Genomic DNA, 20,542 nt, shown 5'->3' on the forward strand with positions numbered 1-20,542 from the left:
GTAGACAGTAGTGACATGTAATAGTATGTAGGCAGTAATGACGGTGTTATAGTATGTAGACAGTAATGACGATGTAACAGTCTGTAGACAGTAATGACGGTGCGATATTCTGTAGACAATAGTGACGTGAAATAGTATATAGGCAGTAATGACGGTGTAATCGTATGTAGGCAATAATACCGGTGTAATAGTGTGTCTACAGAATTATGGTGTAATAGTCTGTAGACACTAATGACGGTGTAATAGTATGTAGACAGTAATGACGGTGTAATAGTATGTAGGCTGTAATGACGGTGTAATAGTATGTAGAGAGTAATGACGATGTACTAGTATGTTGTAGGGGTTGAATGAGTAAATTATTTTAAAACTTGACATTAACATAATAAAACCCGAGTAGAACTCGAGTATTTGATGAGGTCATAGATCTCAAGTTACATAAATAAATAAATAAATTAAACCACAAAAAAGGTAGTTATTTACAAAAAAAAAGGACCAACAAAACATTGGGAATGTATATTATGCTCCTACCATTTATCATACTGCAAATAAGTCACAGGATAAACCAAGGATGTCAGAAGCATCCGTAATGTGGGGGGGACACAACGTTGTGTGTAGGTGTGTGCGCGCTTGCATGTGCGCAAAAGAAATGTAAACTAATGTACAAAAAAAGCAACATTTCACCTAGATTTGCTTTAATTCCACAAATTTAAAGCATATTTCTCATCAAGTTTGTGTACATTCAGCAGTGGGTTTTAGAGACATTTTAACTTTAATACACTTTAGTACAGAGCGTCAGATCTGCACTATTTGTGTTTATAGAGAAATAAAAAACATCACCACTAGACATTTTTAATTGTTTTCAACATGACTCATCTAAATGATGGTTCTCATGAAGCTTGAGGACAATAAGGTGTGGGGTTTTAAAGACATTTCAACTTTAATGCACCTGAACACACAGCGTCTCACACCTGCAGCGTCTGACAGTGTCACAGTTACTGCTAAGAGAACATGCTACAGACGCAACACTCCTCTTCTCTCCTCCTAACATGAATATATGTTGATGATCAACCCCTTGGTCAACAACTGCCCACACTAAGCTGCTAAACTGACGAGTGAGCAACACAGAGGTGTCTCCATCTCCTGCACCTGTGCGCGTTTTCTACCGAAGCAGGAGACTCAGCAGTGGCTGCCTGCACAGTTTCTGCTCTGTGTGGAGAGGTGGAGGTAACCTGGAGGTAACCAGGAAAACCTGGAGTGGAGTTTTATTAGATTGAGTATTCTCCTATTAATCAAGTGGAATGGATTCGTTCACGAAGAAAGTGAAACTGCGCTGCCTGAACTAATGTTTCATAGTAAAAATGGGGGGGGGGGGGGGGGTCCAACTGAAAGTTTTTTTTTTTGTGGGGGGGGACCTGTCCCCTTTACATATAATGGTTGCGACGCCTATGGGAAAAACTAAACTATTAGTTATTATTATTAAACTGCAAACGTGAAGAAACATGCAGCACATCAACAACGAAACTTAAACTGAAACTGGTTCTGGTTCGGTGGATTTTACCCGGTGTTACACCATACTCTGTGACCTGCAACAGTGCAACACCGCCCCCTACAGTCATACGGTGGTCACAAAATATAACGTCACTATGGACACTCAACGTAACATTTTTAACCTCGATAGATGTCCTAGCAATCGATGTGTAGATTACTCGAGTACTCTGGTAATGCCCTAGTATGTAGGCAGTAATGACGGTGTAATAGTATGTAGGCAGTAATGACAGTGTAATAGTATGTAGACAGTAATGACGGTGTAATAGTATGTAGGCAGTAATGACGGTGTAATAGTATGTAGACAGTAACGACGGTGTAATAGTCTGTAGGCAGTAATGTCGGTGTAATAGTCTTTAGGCAGTAATCACAATGTAATAGTCTGTAGACAGTAATGACAATGTAACAGTCTGTAGACAGTAATCATGGTGTAATAGTGTGTAGACAGAATAATGGTGTAATAGTCTGTAGACAGTAATGACGATGTAACAATCTGTAGACAGTAATAACAGTGTAATAGTTTTGTAAACAGTAATGACAGTGTAATAGTCTCTAGACAGTGTAGGGGAACACCACCTCAGAAACAGTTCACCTCATCTAAAAAAAAACCATCATTCATGTGTTTTGTGTTTTAAAATGTTTATAATAAGATGCATCTATTCCCTTTGGAACAAACAAATTTTGCTTTACAGGTGTTCAATTCAGCACTAACTTAGTTGACACCAATGAAACTGTAATAATAATAAAAAAAACTGTTACTGTGCTGAAACTTCACTTTCAATATGAACCCATTTCCCATGAAACATACAGGTCGTTTAATGAGTTTGGTTCAACTGACCTCAAAGTGAAACATCTGCTGAGATTAACTTTTATCAAAAGAAAGGAGTATTACTCCTAGGATGGGTTCCCATGGAGATAACATTTTAAAGAACTCTTTGTTTAAAATGACATTTTCTTTTCAGAAGATGAACAGCGACACCTTTTGATGAACAATGCATGTTATTTCAAAAGCTTCAGAACTGAATGTTTGTTTATGAAAATGTCTGTTTAAGTAATCTCTCTTTAAGATAATCACTTGTCTTATGTTTTCCTCTTTTAAAAAGAAGAGTGACTTTTAAAGGCAGACAGAGAAAATGGACATTAGATTTTATCAAACATGACAAAGAGTTAGGACCACCCCTCTTCCGAAAGGTGGACCAAAGTCAATCTGTAAAACACAGACAGTTAAGTTAAGTTACTTCTTCTACTCTTCTACTTCTACATCACATCTTCTTCACCACTTCTTCTTCAAGCACTGAACTTCGAGCAAACTTCAGAGAAAAACTTCCTCCTAGTGAGATATCCTAGGAAGGAAGAGAACGAGAGAAGCAGCCTTTTCTGCCAACGTCTCAGGACAAGAGAACTTGCCCGAACCAGAGCCATCGCACCGCAGAGTGGAAAAATCCCAGCTGACTCCCATATGGACCCTCGTCCCTCTAAGATGACAGGTGAACTTTGAGGAAAAATCAGCCTCTCAGTCACCAGAACATCTGGACTGGTACCATTTTTTAAGCAGCTCTTGGACAATTCTGACCATCTCATTCTGGTAGGACAAGAGACCTTCAACGCACTTTCTGGTGATCATACATCACAATAATCTTGTTTTACAAACTACAGCTCATTTAGACACAAATGTAATTACTCCACAAACAGAACAGTCCAAAAAAATTCTGCCTTTTTAAGTTTCACTGATTTGAATAACCAACTAAACCTTTGATGCAAAGCTATTTCGTTATTCATTTGTTTTGTTATTCATAATCTTCAACGGATATATCACAGATTATTATTTTGGTAATAAAATACATGAAATCAACTAAATTTGTGATTATTTTGGCATATCTGTGTGTATTAACTGATGTTATGCCTTTTAAACACGAGAAAATAATTCACGTTTCAGTTTACATTTATTTTTGGGGTTAAAGACTGATTTTTCCTCTAAAAAAAGAGAGGTGGTGCCCGCAACGAGGTTATTTGCATAATAAATGCATATCGTATGAGCTTAACTCATAACTGATAATTTACAATATATATATCCAACCCCATATCCCTCTACGACAGTAATAACAGTGTAATAGTATGTAGACAGTAATAACAGTGTAATAGTCTGTAAACAGTAATAACAGTGTAATAGTCTGCTGTTTTATTGCCAATTAAATTAAAGCCTGGCGTTAATATGCTGTAGTTTCTGTCAGGTGATTAGCTAAAAAATAAAAATCGTCATTTATAATTACTGGAAGAAACAAACTTGTGTTATATTGCAGCTGAGAGCAGGTGGCATAATTTACCTGATTTTGCACATTAAAGCATTCAGTGAAAAAAAAAATGTTTGAACATCTTTGAACAAATTTGAGTTTGAAAACACTTGAAGTAAATCTTTAATTTGAAATGTCGCGACTTGAAAAGTAAAACTTGCAAAGCTGCTGTTAACAACTGCTAAAAGGTGATGAGTACAGATGTTTATCAGCTCTAGAATCACCTCCTCTGGTTTGTTAATTATAGCCATCATTGCCATGTGAACACACTTGAACTGAGACAAGTGGTAATTATTTGTTAAAAATAATTAACAGTACAGGAATTAGTGAGTAATAGAAAATTTTACAGTGTGAATACATCCTTTATTTGATATAAAACTAATGGTGAAATTTTTATAGATTTATAAAAAAAAACGAGTAGTGCTAAAACTAAACAGATCCACCGTTTTAAGTAATTTCTCAACTTTAAAAACATTTGAAAGCATTTAGCAATCCCCATTTTTTGTAAAAAAAAAAAAAAAAGGGGGGCTTAAGGAAATAAACAATTGGTATGCATATTTAAAAACATGAAATAAGCTTATGTTTTATATAAACGTGTGTATGTTTTTTTTAATATTTTACTTATAGTCTTGTTTTCAACGATTATCATTTAAACTAAGATTTTAGTTTATAACTTTATTGTCTTCATCATTAAGTCCTTGGTTCACTACCGGTAAATGTTTCTCCAAAATGTAACTCATATTGTGTTTAAATATAACAATATGTAGCTTATTTTGGTTTGTTTGAGTGCAGACATGCTGGAGGTGAGGTACAGGCTGGACAGCAGCAAAGACGCAGAGATCCTGAGGAGCAAAGTGAAGAACCTCGCCAACCAGCAGCTGCATGATATTACCATCCACAGGCTGGCCGACACTGTCACTCTGCAGGTAACTTTTCATTTAAATACATAGGATTCTTTATTTCTGAATCTTGAATCAGCCTGGAGCTTCTCTGAAAGTCCTTCTGAACAACCAGCATGATCAACAACAGGCTGCAAGAACAAACCACTGCATGAGCTTAGCAGCTTGAAAGCACAAATTAACTTTTTCTCACATTTCAGATCACAAGTCTTCAAAATCTCAAGGTTATAGGATTAGATAATTCATAGGATTAGACCATTTAGTTATAGGATAAAATAAATTAGTAATAAGATTAGATAATTCAGTATTAGACTGTGCATTGATGACAAATCAAAAGGACAGAATGTTTTCATCTGCCAAAATATGAGACTTATAAAAGTTTCAGAGAGTCATTGTTTGTTTTATTTGTAGTAGAAGTATTTAATAATTTGTGATTTTGCTATGTTTTGAACTGAAACCTTTAATTTCCTTTCAGATTGACCAAAATGACAAGGAGCATTTTAACCTGACATCTGGTGCTGAGTTCAACGGTGCTGGCTCACTGACTCTTGGCAGAAAGCACAGTAAGTTTTACACTGGTCATGTGAGAGCACTCACGTTGAGTTTTTTATAATAACTATAAATATTTTAACATTAATATTATTATATATTTTTTATAATATAAAAAGACCACCACCATGAAAAAGGGGCAATTATGTTTTTGTTTTTTTTTTCAAAACAATTTTGTAAGGACCGTTAGATGTTTACAGCTGATACAGAACTGGGCCCAGTGGCCTAATGGTATCACCCTCTGGAGCTGGAGATTGTGGGTTCAAGTCCCACCTGGGTCAGCTGAATCAGGTCAAATTACTTGGCAGTTGCTAAGAGTGTTGTGTTTTGTTTTGTCATATGCAGGTTAACACAAGGTCAGCAGTGCAATTAAATATTCAGGATGAGAAGAACCAATTTGACTTGCTAAGAAAATAACAAGAAATAGTAAAGCATGCAATAAAAGTACAAAAGTACCAAAAAGAAATATAATTGTTACAAGGTCCAAAAGAAATATAGTAAACACGATGACTCTGAAATTTTTTAAAGTCTCTCGTTTTGGCAGATAAAAAAAATTGATGTTCTTGTGATTTGTCTCATCTATTTCACAGGTAGTTGCTTTAGTGCACATAACATATACAGCAGAGGTTGTGTGACAGGTTATCGCACATGTAGGGAGTAACACTGAGATGAATTACGATGATAAGGTAGTAACATACATGATACAGCAAGATCCTGTTTTCATTGTTAAACAATACTTTTCATCCCCCTGACTCTCTTCCCTCTCACTTCTGTTCAGATGACACCTGTAATTCTTGTTCTTTTTTAATGATAGAATCAGAAAAATTCATCAGCAACTTTGTCCTGTCTCTCCTTTTTCTCCCTCCTCTGAACCTTCTCCCCTCAGTCAGCCTTTTTCTGTCTTTCAGCTTCTTCCTGCCTCTGAAACAGCCAAACTCATTCTGAGATCCAAGGCCTCCAGGTGTTCTTTGGATCCTCTCTTGCCTTTTTTCACTTCTCTCTTTCATTTCTGCCATTATTCACTCTTCTCTTTCTTCAGGACCTGTTCCAACTATTTTCAAAACTGCAGTTGTCACTCTGATCCTTAAAAAGCCTGGATTGGATCCAAATATTTTCAATAATCTTCGCTCTATTTCTAACCTTCCATTCATCTCCAAAATTCTGGAAAAACAGTTGCTTCTCAACTCCACCTCCATTTAACCTAAAACAGTCTATATGAACAGTTCCAGTCTGGTTTCTGCCCCGGTCACTGCACAGAATCTGCTTTCCTTAGAATCACTAACACTCTTCTCATGACAGCAGATTATGGTTTACTTTCTCTCATCCTCCTCGATCTTAGTGCGGCGTTTGATACTATCTCCCAAAGCATCCTCCGCAGACTTTCATTCATTGGCATCACCCATACACCTCTCGCTTGGTTTCAGTCATATCTCTCTGGCCACACTCAGTTCATCCAACTTAAGTCATTCAGATCCCACTCCTCCACACTTCAGGTGTGCCCCAAGGCTCTGTCCTGGGGCCCCTTCTTTTCATCATCTTCCTTCTCCCCCATGGCAATATCTTCCGTAAATTTAACATTCACTTCCATTGTTTTGCCGACGACACCCAGCTCTTCTTATCCACTGCACCTAATTCTTCACTTCCTCCTTCCTCCCTCACTTCCTGCTTAGCTGAAATTAAATCCTGGTTTACATCTAACTTCCTTAAAATAAACAGTGATAAAACAGAGTTCTATGTCGTATAAGCTTCGCCCTTTAAGGCCTTCGCTTTAGTGGGTTTATCCCGTTATGCAGAGCATAAGCACTGAAAAAATTAGTCCACGCCCACCTGCTGTGTGGGCCCCACCCGGTCCGTATAAATTACGTTAAGAGCGGGAAGTCGGCTCCCATTTTTTCTTCAGCGAGCTAATATAGCACTGTCAGAAGAACAAAGAAGATAAATTGTGTAAATGACCAACCTTTGTGAAGGATGCTTGGCCCGGCAGTCGTCCTCCGGTCGTCCGGTGAGCTCTCCTCCCCGAGGAGAAGATGACGAGCAGTCTTATTCCAAGGTAAGCGTCGGGGAACATTTCCCAGTGACAGGTCACTACACGCTGGACAACGCCATCTTGTGTTTTTTCCTCTTATCGCCGACCCTCGGGGCGAACCGGATGGTTCCTCCGGGGCAAGGCGTGCTCAGCTGCAGCCCCCGCTGCTCATTCCCTCCTGGGGAGCGTAGTGTAGGTGGAGGGGGGCTGAGTGAATGCTCACCCCATCCCACCTCGTTTCGCATCGGCGATCACACCGCTCCCGGCCGACAGCGCCCTCAGGGGTTGCCCGGCGGAACCCGGGAGGAGGCTGACATGAAGGGACCCCTTTTTTCTACGTCCCTCGCCTTTTCCCGCCAGTTCCGATGATCGGCGGAAAGGTTGTTTTTCACTGGGCTCCACTGTGGCTCACCGTCTTGATCCATACGGCCTCACGTTCCAACAGGACGTTCGACGGGCGAGGCCGCAGACGGTTCTTTCCTGGTAGATTAGAGGAGTCGGTCCCCAGTCCGCTCCCATCACCAGAGTTGAGGGATTCACCGAGCGGGGCTATTCCTCGGTAACCCCCCCCTGGAGCCAAGCCTCGCGGAAGCTTCCGGAGCGAAGCTGCCCAGGTCGGAGCAGCGTCCCGTCCCTCCGAAGGAACCAGACGGCGACCACGCTCTCCAATCGAGCCCACCGACGTGTTTTCAGGCAGCCGCAGCTAGCAACAACGTGCGCTGCTAGCAAATAGCATGTCCAAGGGACTGAAGGCCGCAGACCTGCCTTGGAGACGAAGAACTCCCTCTGTAAGGCAGCTGACGCCAGCTCAACATGTGTGCCTCTCCCACAGTTTGCCTGTCGAGGACTGTAGCGCGGATGACGATGATCCATCGACCCACCTGGCTTCGTTACTCCCCTTGCTGCCGGAGAATCTGCACAAGACCTGATGAAGCCATCGCGGACGCGCTGTTCAGAGCAGCTTCAAACCATGCTGGCGAAGTGAAACAGTCGGAGGAGGTGCCAGAAGCTGTGCGCCACCTCATCAAGCCGCGCGGCCCACCCCGTCCCCGCTGGAGGGACCGTCGCGAGCAAGCTTCGACTTTTCCACGGCCGCGGCTCTCGCTGAGTTCCACCACCAGCCCCGCCCGTCAGAATCCAGCCCTCTTCACTCCGGCAACCTGCAGCTCAGCGTTTTCCCCAGAGTTCGCCTGCAAGACAGCGCTCTGGGCAAACAATCGCAGAGCTCATGAGAGAGAAGTTTCTCAAATGACGGTCTCCGGAGGGTGTGTGTAAAAGTGACACGAAAGTTGAAATAAATCATCATTAATGATCAAAGTGTCTGTTTTTTAGCCAGTCTATAAGCCCGGATGAGCTCACAGCGGCCGCACACATAAGAGCCGGTGTCCTTAATAAGGCTTTTTAAACTCACCGCCGCTCCAAGACATTACTAGTCGCTTACAGGGCACGATGGTAAGTTAAATAACTCGTTATGATCCCGAGCTGCACGATTTTCACTCAAGCGATGTCAACTCGCACTCGTGGGATGAAACAGCCCCACACACGAGCCGGTGTCCTTAAATAAAGGTTTTTAAACTCACCGTCGCTCTAAGACATGACGAGTCGATCACAGAACAGCCTCCACACATGAGCCGGTGTCCTTAATTAAAGGTTTTTTAACTCACCGTCGTTCTAGACATGACGAGTCGATCACGGCACAACGGTAAGCGAAAATAACTTGTTACCAACTAGAACTGCACAATCCTCACTCAAGCGGTGTCAACTCGCACTCGTGGGATGGAACAGCCTCCACATGAGCCGGTGTCCTTAAATAGGGTTTTAACTCACCGCCGCTCTAGACATGACGAGTCGATCACTAAAATGAACAGCCTCCATCCAACGGCGCTGCGTTGATGCTGGCGCACACACAGCTGCCGGCGCTAACCAGCTCACATCGGTATAAATGTGGTCCGCAGGCTGGTTCGGGTGGAGGTCCTTCTCTCTCACAAGAAACGACACCCGTCTCGACGAATCAACGCGGGCAGCCGTCACCCACCGCGTCTCAGCTTTCGGCAGCTCACCGCAGCTTAAACGTGAAGCAGCTGAAGAACCCGGTAATGAGTCCCGCCTCCCTCCAGCGCGCGCCCCTCCAGCGAGAGCGGCGCGCGTCCCTCCAGAGAACAACGTGTGCTCCCGCGGGGCTAGCAGCCTTCACTCCAACAGCACGGCGTAAATGAAGTCACGCCCTCCGCCTTTTCAACGTTCGCACAGCGACGTCAAACGCGCAGCCCCACCGCGTCATCAGCTGTCACACGCTTCGCCTTCAGCTCAAGTCTCGCCCGGGATCAAACAGAAAACATTCCCGCGACGCATGACGGCGGTTGAGGGGCGGACTGCTGACAGCCGTACAAAACATGACACATCACTTAACGCATGTTCACCCTACGAACGTTACGTAGAGTGGCTAAAACATGCTCGCCGTTTTTCAGATGGATGGACAAGGTTTTATGCAAATGGTACAAGCTACAGTTTGCAACCCGAACCCCTCCATTCAGAGGAGTTATAAAAAAAACGGTCCCGTCATCATCAGACTGATTCTCATCCCTAAATGCAGAAATCCAAGTGTTTTCTGATAAAAGTAATCTACAGAGTCCCCCAACGGAGAGAAAACACAAGGTTTTTACTCACGGATCGGAGAGGTGAGACCGTTTTTTGGATCTGTTGTTTACATCCAGAGAACGCATACCGATCATCCTAACACAGAGACGAGAGTTTTTGTTTTACCTGGATGATCTGCTGCTCCTGTCACTTCAGACAGGAGGCGCTGATGCAGGATCAGGTGTTGACATCACACCTGTTAAATCTGGGCTTCGCCATAAATTGGAAGGAAGCTCGATTTTCCCGGCCCAGACATTTGTTTTCTGGGAGTGGAATTAAATTCAACCACCATGAAAGCTCGTTTATCATAACTAGATTCGACACTCTTTTAAAGTCAACTCAGCCACGTAAGACCTGGCAAGTGATAACAGCTGTCTCCGTCATGAAGCTGTTGGAAATGATGTCACTCACACAGTGGTTCCGCTGGTTTGTTTCACATGAGACGCCTCCAGAGGTGGTTTTGCACGTCTGCATGTGGATCCAGTAAAACAAAACGACGGATGATCATTGTCCCTTCCTCTGTGGAAGCAGACCTTCCGACTCTGGGGAAACACCTTGTTTTTCCGTCAGAGGGAGTCCCCCTCAGCAGACCCACGTCACGGGTCAGTCTTCACGGACACGTTGCTGTCAGGCTGGGGGGGGGGGGGGGGACATGCCTATCTCAAGCAGTAGGGGCGCTGTGGCCCCACTACACATCAGCCCACATCAATGTTTTTGGAGTGTCACACAGCACTGAATATGATTCAACACTTTGCTCCCGTGCTACAGAATCAACATGTGTTGATTCACACAGACAACATGGTGACTGCTGCTTACATAACCATCAAGGGTGTACGTTCAGCCCAGATGTTACACATTGCGCGAAAGCTACTGTGTTGTGCTCCTCAAAACCTGCTCTCTATTAGAGCGGTTTATATATCCGGTGTTCTGAACAGAGGGGCAGATGTGACGTCCAGGGGCGGCCCACGTCACGTGGACCGGACCCTCCATCCAGATCTGATGTTTTCAGACGCAGCAGAAGTTGGCAAAGCAGCTGTGGACCTGTTTGCGACGCGAGAAGTACGCTCAGTGTCAACTATGGTTTTCCCTGAGCCCGCGAGACGATCCATCGCTGGGGGGGGACGCATTTGCTCACAGCCGTGGCCCAAAACGCTTTTGTACACGTTTTTTTCCCCCACCTCCTCTGTTTTTTACGGTTCCTGAACCGAGTTCAGGAGGAGGGATTGACAGCTCTCCTGGTGGCTCCCGGCGTGTGAACGCACCATGGTTCCCAGGCCTGCAACGTCTGTTGTCGGGTCGCCGTGGAACTGCTGTGGAGGGAGGATGCTCTCCTTCAGGCAGGAGGAGCGACCAAGAGTTACCCAGAAATAGGTCAGCACCTGTGGGTCTGACCGCTGAGCGGTCCCACTTAGAGGATGGGTCTCCCTCAGGATTCAGTGTGCACAATTCAAGATTCACATGCTGCATCCACCACAGTTCTGTACACATCAAGGGGACGGCTTTTCAGCGCTGGTGTACAGAGAAGGTTTAGAGGCCACCTCATGCCTTTTAGGCGGCATGTTGTTTTTCTCTACAACAGCTGATGGATAGGGAGTTGGCATTCAGTACGCTTTAACGTACGTTGCAGTCATCTATTCCTGCCACGAAGGTTTCGGAGACAGAACAGCTTTTAATCACCCGCTGATGAAGCGTTTTTTTCTAAAAGATGTTCAGAGACACAGGCCTGCTTCACGTCCACTTGCTCCACAGTGGGATTAAACGCTGGTCCTGCGAGCCCTGATCAAAGCTCCAATTGAGCCTCTGGATCAGGTTTTCACTTAAAATTCTTGTCTCTTTAAACAGCCCTGCTGCTGGTTTTAACACCCGCTAAGAGGGTAAGTAATTATCTGCCCTCTCTGTTGCTTCGTCATGCCTTAGAATTTAGGCTGACAGGCAGCTCAGCTGATTTAAGACCAACCCAGCTTTTATGCCTAAAACATCACGAGCTCTTTTAAATCAAGAGTGATATCGTTGGAGGGGGTCTCTTTCCCCCCACAGATCAGAAGAGGAAGCATCTTTTCATCTTCTCTGCCCGGTGCGGGCGTTGACGTGTTACATAACGCGCACAGCTGCAATGCGTTTCAAACTCAACAATTGTTTGTGCATTATAGAGATGCTTCTGCAGGTCGCCGTTATCCATCCAGCGCTTGTCACACTGGCTGTGTGAGGTTTTTTCTGAAGCCTACAGAGCATCAGATTTAGGGCCTCCTGTCAACCTCTAAGCACACTCGACCAGGGGTATCGCATCTTCGACTGCTCTGCATAATGGTATGTCAATGCAGGACATTTGCACTGCGGCTGCATGGTCAACACCCTGCTCATTTATTCGCTTTTACCTACGTGATGTGACGGCTCGTTCCATGACACATTCTGTCCTTAGTGCTCTAGCAGAATGAATATTGTTGTTCTCATGGAACTCTGTTTAAGCTCACTTCTGTCTGCATGCATTACAGTGTGAGATGTTGTTATCAGTCACGTCGTGTCTGTGATTTTGGTTCTATTGTCACTAATCAGTTCATGACTATTGTTACCAATCAGTTCATTTGATCAATAATCAATTCATGGACATTAATCTGTTTATACTGTTCAGCCATGAACCAGTTGGTTCATGCCCCCCCTCTTTTCAACATCTTCTTCCCGTTGAAAGTTTTCCGGGGCATTCATGCTTTGTCAGAACGCATAGTTACTCAACATGCGTCTGTGCATGGCACATAATTACGCAATGCGTAGTTATGCACACGGGGAGCTGAGTGACAAGACGTTTTTTGGGCAAGCTTCCGCTTCTCACTGTGTTCGAATGGACCCAGTGAGGCGAGGACCACATCGGCTTCGCCCTTTACCCACTAAAGCGAAGGCCTTAAAGGGCGAAGCTTATATGACATAGAACGTTGGTTACGTACTGTAACCCCAGATTCTATGAGTATAAGCGTAGCCCTTTAAGCGTCGGGCCTCACTGGCTCTTAAATGGCTGAAGAAAAAGCTATTTTGGGAGCCGACTTCCCGCTCTTAACGTAATTTATACGGACCGGGTGGGGCCCACACAGCAGGTGGGCGTGGACTAATTTTTTCAGTGCTTATGCTCTGCATAACGGGATAAACCCACTAAAGCGAAGGCCTTAAAGGGCTACGCTTATACTCATAGAATCTGGGGTTACAGTACGTAACCAACGTTTCTACTCATCGGCACTAAATCCAACAGAACTAAAGTCAACAGTTTTTCCCTCACCATTGACAGCTCCATGGTTTCTCCCTCCCCTCACGTTGAGTCTGGGTGTCATTCTTGACAGCACTCTCTTTTCACTCTCACATCAATAATATTACCTAGTCTGAATACTTCCACCTTTGAAACATCATTTGTCTCCGTCCATCCCTTTCCCCGCACTCTGTTTCCATCCTGGTCCATAGCTTGGTCATTTATTGAATTGATTACTGCAACTCTCTTCTTTTTGGTCTGCCGCACAAATTACTCCGTAAACTTCAAATAGTTCAAAATTCAGCTGCCCGCATCGTTACCAAAACCCCCCTCATTTCACCACATCACCTCAGTTTTACAGCAACTTCACTAGCTTCCAGTCACTTTCAGAATTCAATTTAAAATCCTGTTGTACACATTCAAGGCCATCCATAACCTCGCCCCTTCCTATCTATCCAATCTCCTGCACATTGTCACCCATTCACGCTCCCTTCGTTCTTCCTCTTCCATCCACCTCAACATGCCTCTCGTCCACCTCAGCACCATGGGACACAGAGCCTTTCCTCACTCTGCTCCCCAACTCTGGAATGCTCTTCCCCCAGACATCCGTAATATTGACTCCCTTCAGATCTTCAAATCACAACTCAAAACTCGTCTGTTCAAGCTAGCCTTCTTTCTTTAATTTTTTGTTATTTTCTTCTTGGTTTTGTGTTTTTATAGCCATTTTGTATTGTTTTATTTTGCGTTTTATTTTGTGTTTTTGATGTTGTGAAGTGTCCTTGGATGTCTTGAAAGATGCTAACAAATAAAATGCATTATTATTATTATTACTACAGCCACATAGAGCAGCAGCAATAAACATTAGTTGTCACATATGTGGCTTAATTCAATGTTATTTTCAATTGTTCAGTATTAACTCAATTGAGTTATTATTGTCAAGAGTTCAGTAATCTGACAGCTTGTGGATAATAACTGACTTCGAGTTTTTTCATGCATGATGGAAGGCTCCTGTATTATCAGCCGGAGACGGAAAAGTCTTTGTACTGGACGAGTGTGATCCTTAATGATGCTACATGCTTTACGCAGACATTGGCTGTGGTAGACGTCCTGGATGGTGTGGAGGCTGCTACCAGTGATGTCCTCTGCTGTTTGTACCACCCTCTGTAGTGATTTCCGTCTCTGACTGATGCAGTTCCCATACCGCCATGTGATGCAGCCTGTCAGCAGGCTCTCAATGGTACACCTAACTTAGTGAGGATGCTGGTGTTCCTACAAACTTCCTTAGTCTTAGAGGTAGAGTCAACAATGACAACAACAATGATTCCAGATGAGAAGTTTCTAAGAATGCTTTTTATTTACCACTATGAAGGCAAGTGTGTATCTAATCCCAAGATACCTCATAAACTACTCCATAGATTTTAATGAAACTTGTTTCATTCAGAAATGATTGAGCACACATCCACACCCGGTTACCTTCTGGACTCAACCTGTTTCAAGATAGACAGCACAATGAATCATCCTTATCAACCGTATACAGTATATATTGCTAAAACTGTTACAGGTAATGCAAAAAATATGGAGTGTTTGTAGTTAAGCATTTTCTCTAACAAATACCTTTGCATACAAGATGGCAGGTGATACATATTTCATCATAAAACGCAGTGCACATGGTAGTGGTGCATTTAGAAGGTTTTTTCATTCTTAAAAGGGTTGAAACCTTTTTGAGGATGCTCCTAAAACGTCAATCTAACTTTCAAGGCAACTTATTGTTTTACAGAGTGTTTCTCAAAGTCATAACATCTCTTAGGGTTTTTTATTTATTTATTATTACTAGGTGCTTTAATGATTCTACTAACTCTTTTATTCAATTTGTACTGTATGCTGTACTATAACTGCACCTATAAGTAGGTCTCTTGGGCGTAGTGTGTACTTACTGTGCTATTTAAAACAAACGACTGCAGTGTGCAGTGCTTTTACAATTGCATTTTGGTTTATTTAAAAGAGATAAAAAATAACCATTTGCAGTCTAAAATGTGTAGAAACAAAATAAAAAAAAGCTTATTTCCTGTTAAAACTGATTTATTTTATTTTACTTAATTTATTGTTTATGTAACCTTCTGTGAGAAGTGATGAAATACATATTTTAATAGGAAAGGAAGCTGTAGAATCTGCAGTGTAGATTAACACTGACCTAGATGTAGCAGAGCTACAGCAAGTAAGTTTATAAGATGTGATGCACGTCATTGTCCATGATTGACAGAACTATCTGAGAAGACTTTCTATTTGTGCTTGTGTCAGCTCAAGAATCTAAACCCATTAGGACTCGTTCTTCAACATCCTACTTTCTATTTCTTTGTCTTTCTGTCCAGATTTTGCAGAGCTGGATCGAGAACTGGCTCAGCTCGGCTCTCTGGGTTTTACAGGTTGTCTGTCTGCAGTTCTTTTTAACTCCATCAGTCCCCTGAAAGCTGCTCTACTCCACCCAAACATCAGTCCAGTTGTTGTCAGCGGCCCACTCATCAGGTCTAGTTGTGGCTTCACTTCAGCCAATCCCTATACAGCAGAGACCACACGTCATCTGTCAGGTCAGAAGGAAATTTTTCTGGTTTTGTAACTGGTATTGTTGTAATTTTACTCCCTATTTTACCCCATTTTTGTTCCTCACTCAACACATACTCATATCATGTCAATTTTTTTTTGGGTACCCTACTACCTTTTCTTTTTTAAAGCACAAGAAATTGATCTATAGTTGTATGTTATCAGAATTAGAATAAGCTTTATTATCATTGTACCGAGATCCAGTGAGAATATGTTGTAGTTGTCCAAAAGATAGTCGGAGTGCACGTAGCTGCTACTATGATAGCGCGGCCTTATCCTTTCAGAATACACTTTTAGATAGAAATGCGGAAAATTCCACGAGGAGAGGATAGTGGCATTACAAAAATGATCTCTTCACACCTTGTCCTATCTATCAGGACATGATTTAAGACAACAAAAAACTCTGCCAGCAAGCACATTAGCACATTTATGAACATGCTACATATGCATTTGACGACAAGGCGGTCCATGAAGCACTTCCAGATAGACAATAGTCCTGATTAAATAACGGTCAGCTGGCACAGTTCTAATAAGCCTCTACAGAAGTTCTTTTGGGGGGGGGGGGGGGGGGGTAGACTAAGCTTTTCCTTAGTTTACACATTTCCCAGGAGAAATTGATATCTTGGCCTGTTTTCGAGGCCAACCGGCATTGTCAGATTCAGAAAAGCCACAACTGTTGATTTTTTCAGGCAGACTGTTTTTCCTTGTCAGCCTTGAGTCCTACTGGTACTTTTGTTGCAACGTGAGCTGATGCGGGCCACGAGCTACTGCAGCTAGCTGTACCTAGCTGTGGGCTTCAGGCCTCATCTCGGATCCCAGGTCCGTCTCCAGCCCACGCTGCCCCCCAGCTCAGATCTCCCTCAGAAGCGATAACTCACGCTATCAATAAATCAAGGAAACTTGAAATAAGTTTTACCAATTATATTAAATCAAGGCAGGAGGAGGTTACACAGCGCTGGCCTCTGATACAATTCGACGAGAGATCAGGAACTGCAAGGACTGAATGTCACATGGCATTACAGATGTATAGGGCCTGGACTCCTCCTTCACAGAAGGGGAGCACAACCTATCACGTGGATAAGGGGCCAGTCTAAGTGTGGGCTCATTGGACCTTATGTGGTTTTGATGTGTCATAAAATTTTACGGTGCAGAAAAAGTCTTTCTACGTGATGCAGCGGGCCAGTAAAAAAAAAAAAAAAACTATTCCTTGATGGAGATTGAATCCCTGGGAAACTCTTTTTAGAGTTGCTGGCCCCGTTTAAACCAGTCAGAACCGGGTCATAATTTCATTACAATCCCATCTCTGAGTAGATCAAAAACCCAGGGTCAGTCTAGATAAAAATACTAACACTTTCAAGATCCAAAATGGCCAGATTAGGGTGCATTCTACTGATCCATGCTTACAAGCCCCTCCAAGGTCATTTCCAACATGCTGACAAGTCCCAAAGTTGCAGGTGGCCTGCGTTGTTATCATCATCATGTTATCATCTTTGTGCAGCTGGAGAGGAGGTAGGTTTGATTCCCCAGGTGCTTACATAGCTGCCCACTGCTCCACCTGTGTGTATCTCAGGTGTGATGGGTTAAATGCAGAGAACAAATTTCACCATTGCATGACAATCTCAGATTTCCCCCCTTCATCAAACTCTAATGTACACAAGAATGTGCATAGCCTACAGGCACATCCTGCATATAGAAACAAGACATGTATATTTTATATGACTGATTGGTTTAAAAAAATATTAAAAGGGACAAATTACTTACCAATGCAATTATGGTTAAGGACAACAAGAAAGTGGTAAGAAATTTCAGTATTTCATCTAAATGTTGATAATGTTGGGAGTGTATTGGTATCAGAGTAAATTGTGAGACAGAGCCTAAAGTGAGTGTCAGATTAATACAATACTTTGAGGGCTAACAGATCTTTGCAGAGCTCTTGTGCAACAAACAATCACATTACTTGACTTCAGTGTTACACTTTGTGTGAATGCAACCAGAAAACAAGTTCTTCCAAACCCTTTTTTTTATCTGAAGTAATATTGTTTTTATTTTTCATGTTATTTTCTGTATTTCCATGCAATCCATTCTCCTTTGTGTCTCATTTAAAAAGATATATTTCCTCTTGATTTTCCATTTTCCCCTTCATGCTACAGACCAGTCTGGATCAGAAAGAGCAGGTCAGCCTGTAGTGAATGCCATCAGGAGTGAATCAGTTCTCATCGGAGGTATTTGAGCATCAGTCTGTGTTAGTGTCATGCACTTATTATCAATAACCTCTTGATTGAAAATGGCTAACAATTTGTTTTCCTTTAGGTCTTTTTATTCTTTATCTTTTGATTGTCTGACTGTGTTTGCTTCTGTTAAGCAACTCAAAACTCTGTTTCATTATGTCCATATGAATTGGTTGATTCTTGCTTTGAAAGTTGATTTAACTTTAACTTTTTTTATTTGTTTTTTTACCTTGTAGGTATCGTAGCGCTGGCAATCTTTGGGATGATGTTTGCATTGGTCATTCTGGCTCGATTCCTATACAGAAGGAAGGGGACGTTTCAAAACCAGGAGGTGAAAAAAACAGAAGACACATCTGGGCTGCCATTCACCAAACAGACCTGCTTACAGAATGGGTTAGAGAACCAGAACAGAGAATATTTTATTTAGGAGAGGAGCTCTCTGAAAGTGTTGGAGGTGAAGAGAAGAAAAAAGAAAGAATTTGAATCCCTTCTCAACATACTGAGCACAAACGTTATTTCTCTTCTGATTGTTTTGTTTTTATACAAAGTTTGTAAAGACATTTTTGAATTATGTCCATTGTCTGTTAAATAACTGTGAACAGGCAATGTAAATCTTAAAGCCGTGACTGTATTCTAGACATTTATGTTTTTTTGAAAATTTAAAGGCGATTTGTAAAATCATTTATGGATTTTCTACAAAGCCAATGGAAAGAAGTCAACAACTCAGACCCAGTTTATTGTCATTCAAATCATTTGTAACACACAGTAAGAACAAAAAACAGTTATCCAGGACTCAATATATACAATATTTTTTTAAAAGCATTAAAATTTGATAAGAAATAAAATGAAATAGCATAAAAAGTAACATGTACATTTTGGAACAATAAAAATGGATTAAAATCCAATAAAACAATAATAAATCTCGCACTAACTATGGTGAATAAATAAGAAGTTAAAAAGAAGAAAAGTGCAGCAGATAGACATCAGTAGCAGCAGATAACAGATTCAGTGTTCATTGTGTGAGTGAGGAGCAGTCCAGCAATCTGACTGCATGCCGGTAGAAGCTGTTTATCAGTCTGGATGTTTATGTCAGGATGAAGCACAGTGTCCTCCCTGAGGGCAGGAGTGAACAGTCCATGTTCAGGAGGGATGAGTTCAAGGAGCATGCAGGCTCTTGTCCTGCACCTGGTGGTATAAATGTCCCTGGGAGATGGTAAGCTGCACCCACTCTCCATCACACAGGTCTTGAAGAACCTGAGGACATCAGCATCCAGACCTGCCCTCTTTGGCTTCCTCAGGAAGTAAAAGCACTGGTGGGTTTTCTTGATAACAGCGTTGGTGTTGGTGCATCAGGTGAATATGCTGCTCAGATGTACCCTGAGGTACCTGACAGAGGGGACCATCTTCACCACTGCTCCATCGATATAGAGTGGGAGGGGAGCATTGCCAGTCCTGCAGAAATCCACTACCATCTCCTTGGTCTACTGGAGGTTGACGATGAGGTTGTGCCTGTACCAGCACTTCAAGCCCTTCACCTCCCGCCTGTATGATAACTTGCATCCATGGGTGATGGGTTCAATTCAATTCAGTTTATTTGTATAGCACCAAATCACAACAAAGTTGTCTCAGGGCACTTTACAGAAACAGTCACATACATAAAAAAAGCCAATTAGAAAAGTACTCTATCTAAGGAAGTGTGTCTAATCACTGCTGTCATCTGTGAAACAGAAATACCTGTAAAACATGTCAAAGTGGTCAGCCGTTAACAACAGAAAGAGACAATATCCACTTTTTTCCAATTCACTGCCATAAATCTGTTGTGGATCTTTGACAGCAATTTGTAACAAGTGGCCCAGTGGCCTAATGGACAAGGCATCAGCCTCTGGAGCTGGGGATTGTGGGTTCAAGTCCCACCTGGGTCAGGCAAGCACTGAAAGTAAGTTCTTTTTTTTACTTTAAAGAAGCTCAAACTGATCCGTTCTGTTTTCCAACAGTAGAATTATCATTTCTCTAAAACTTTGGCAGAACTTTGGAACATCTGGAGTTAATGTCACCCATGCTTTACCATACATCCATCCTTTATCTTTCCCCACTTCTTCCTTTACGGGTCATGGGGTTCACTGGTGCCCATATCCAGCAGTCACTGTGCGAGAGGTGGGGGACAATCTGGACAGGTCCTAAGTCCATCACAGGGTCATTAAAGCAGTCCCAAATAGATGAAAGACTGCAGTCAGTTCCTGTAGGTGCTCAGGTCCAAACATTAAACTTCTGATTTCATTAAACATTTTATTTAAGAAGCAGAAGAAAAATAAAGTTTATCAGGTTGCCATGTCTTTGAGACATTTGCAAAATACTCAGGTTTTGTGGAAAAATATAGCTGAGTATCATCAGCAATACAATGGATATTGATCTTGTGCTGTTTAACAATTTTACCTAATTGAATCATAAAATAAAATAAAAAACTATTGTCCAAGTGTAGAACCCTCAGGAACTTGATGACAAAAAATATATAAATTTATATATTTTAAGCACAAGCA

The 20,542-nt window shown here is 42.3% G+C and overlaps 1 protein-coding gene and 1 non-coding gene across 2 annotated transcripts in view; both read left to right on the top strand.

Moving 5' to 3' along the window:
- The window catches only part of LOC119430529 (contactin-associated protein-like 5), an 81,225-nt gene extending 61,670 nt beyond the window's left edge, over positions 1-19,555 (top strand). Inside the window, exons 18-24 of the mRNA XM_037697953.1 lie at positions 4,629-4,762; positions 5,211-5,298; positions 15,549-15,764; positions 17,928-17,999; positions 18,242-18,398; positions 19,099-19,218; positions 19,339-19,555. Of these exons, the coding sequence (XP_037553881.1) occupies positions 4,629-4,762; positions 5,211-5,298; positions 15,549-15,764; positions 17,928-17,999; positions 18,242-18,398; positions 19,099-19,218; positions 19,339-19,555 (1,004 nt within the window). The remainder of the gene's footprint in view (positions 1-4,628; positions 4,763-5,210; positions 5,299-15,548; positions 15,765-17,927; positions 18,000-18,241; positions 18,399-19,098; positions 19,219-19,338) is intronic.
- Positions 19,556-19,854: 299 nt separating this feature from the next.
- trnaq-cug lies at positions 19,855-19,927 on the top strand. The gene has a single exon. It is a non-coding gene; the product is annotated as a tRNA-Gln (tRNA).
- Positions 19,928-20,542: the final 615 nt, after the last annotated feature.

This window comes from Nematolebias whitei, chromosome 1 (assembly GCF_014905685.2).
Source record: "Nematolebias whitei isolate Nwh7 chromosome 1, NemWhi1, whole genome shotgun sequence".
In the NCBI taxonomy this organism is placed as follows: Eukaryota; Metazoa; Chordata; class Actinopteri; order Cyprinodontiformes; family Rivulidae; genus Nematolebias; species Nematolebias whitei.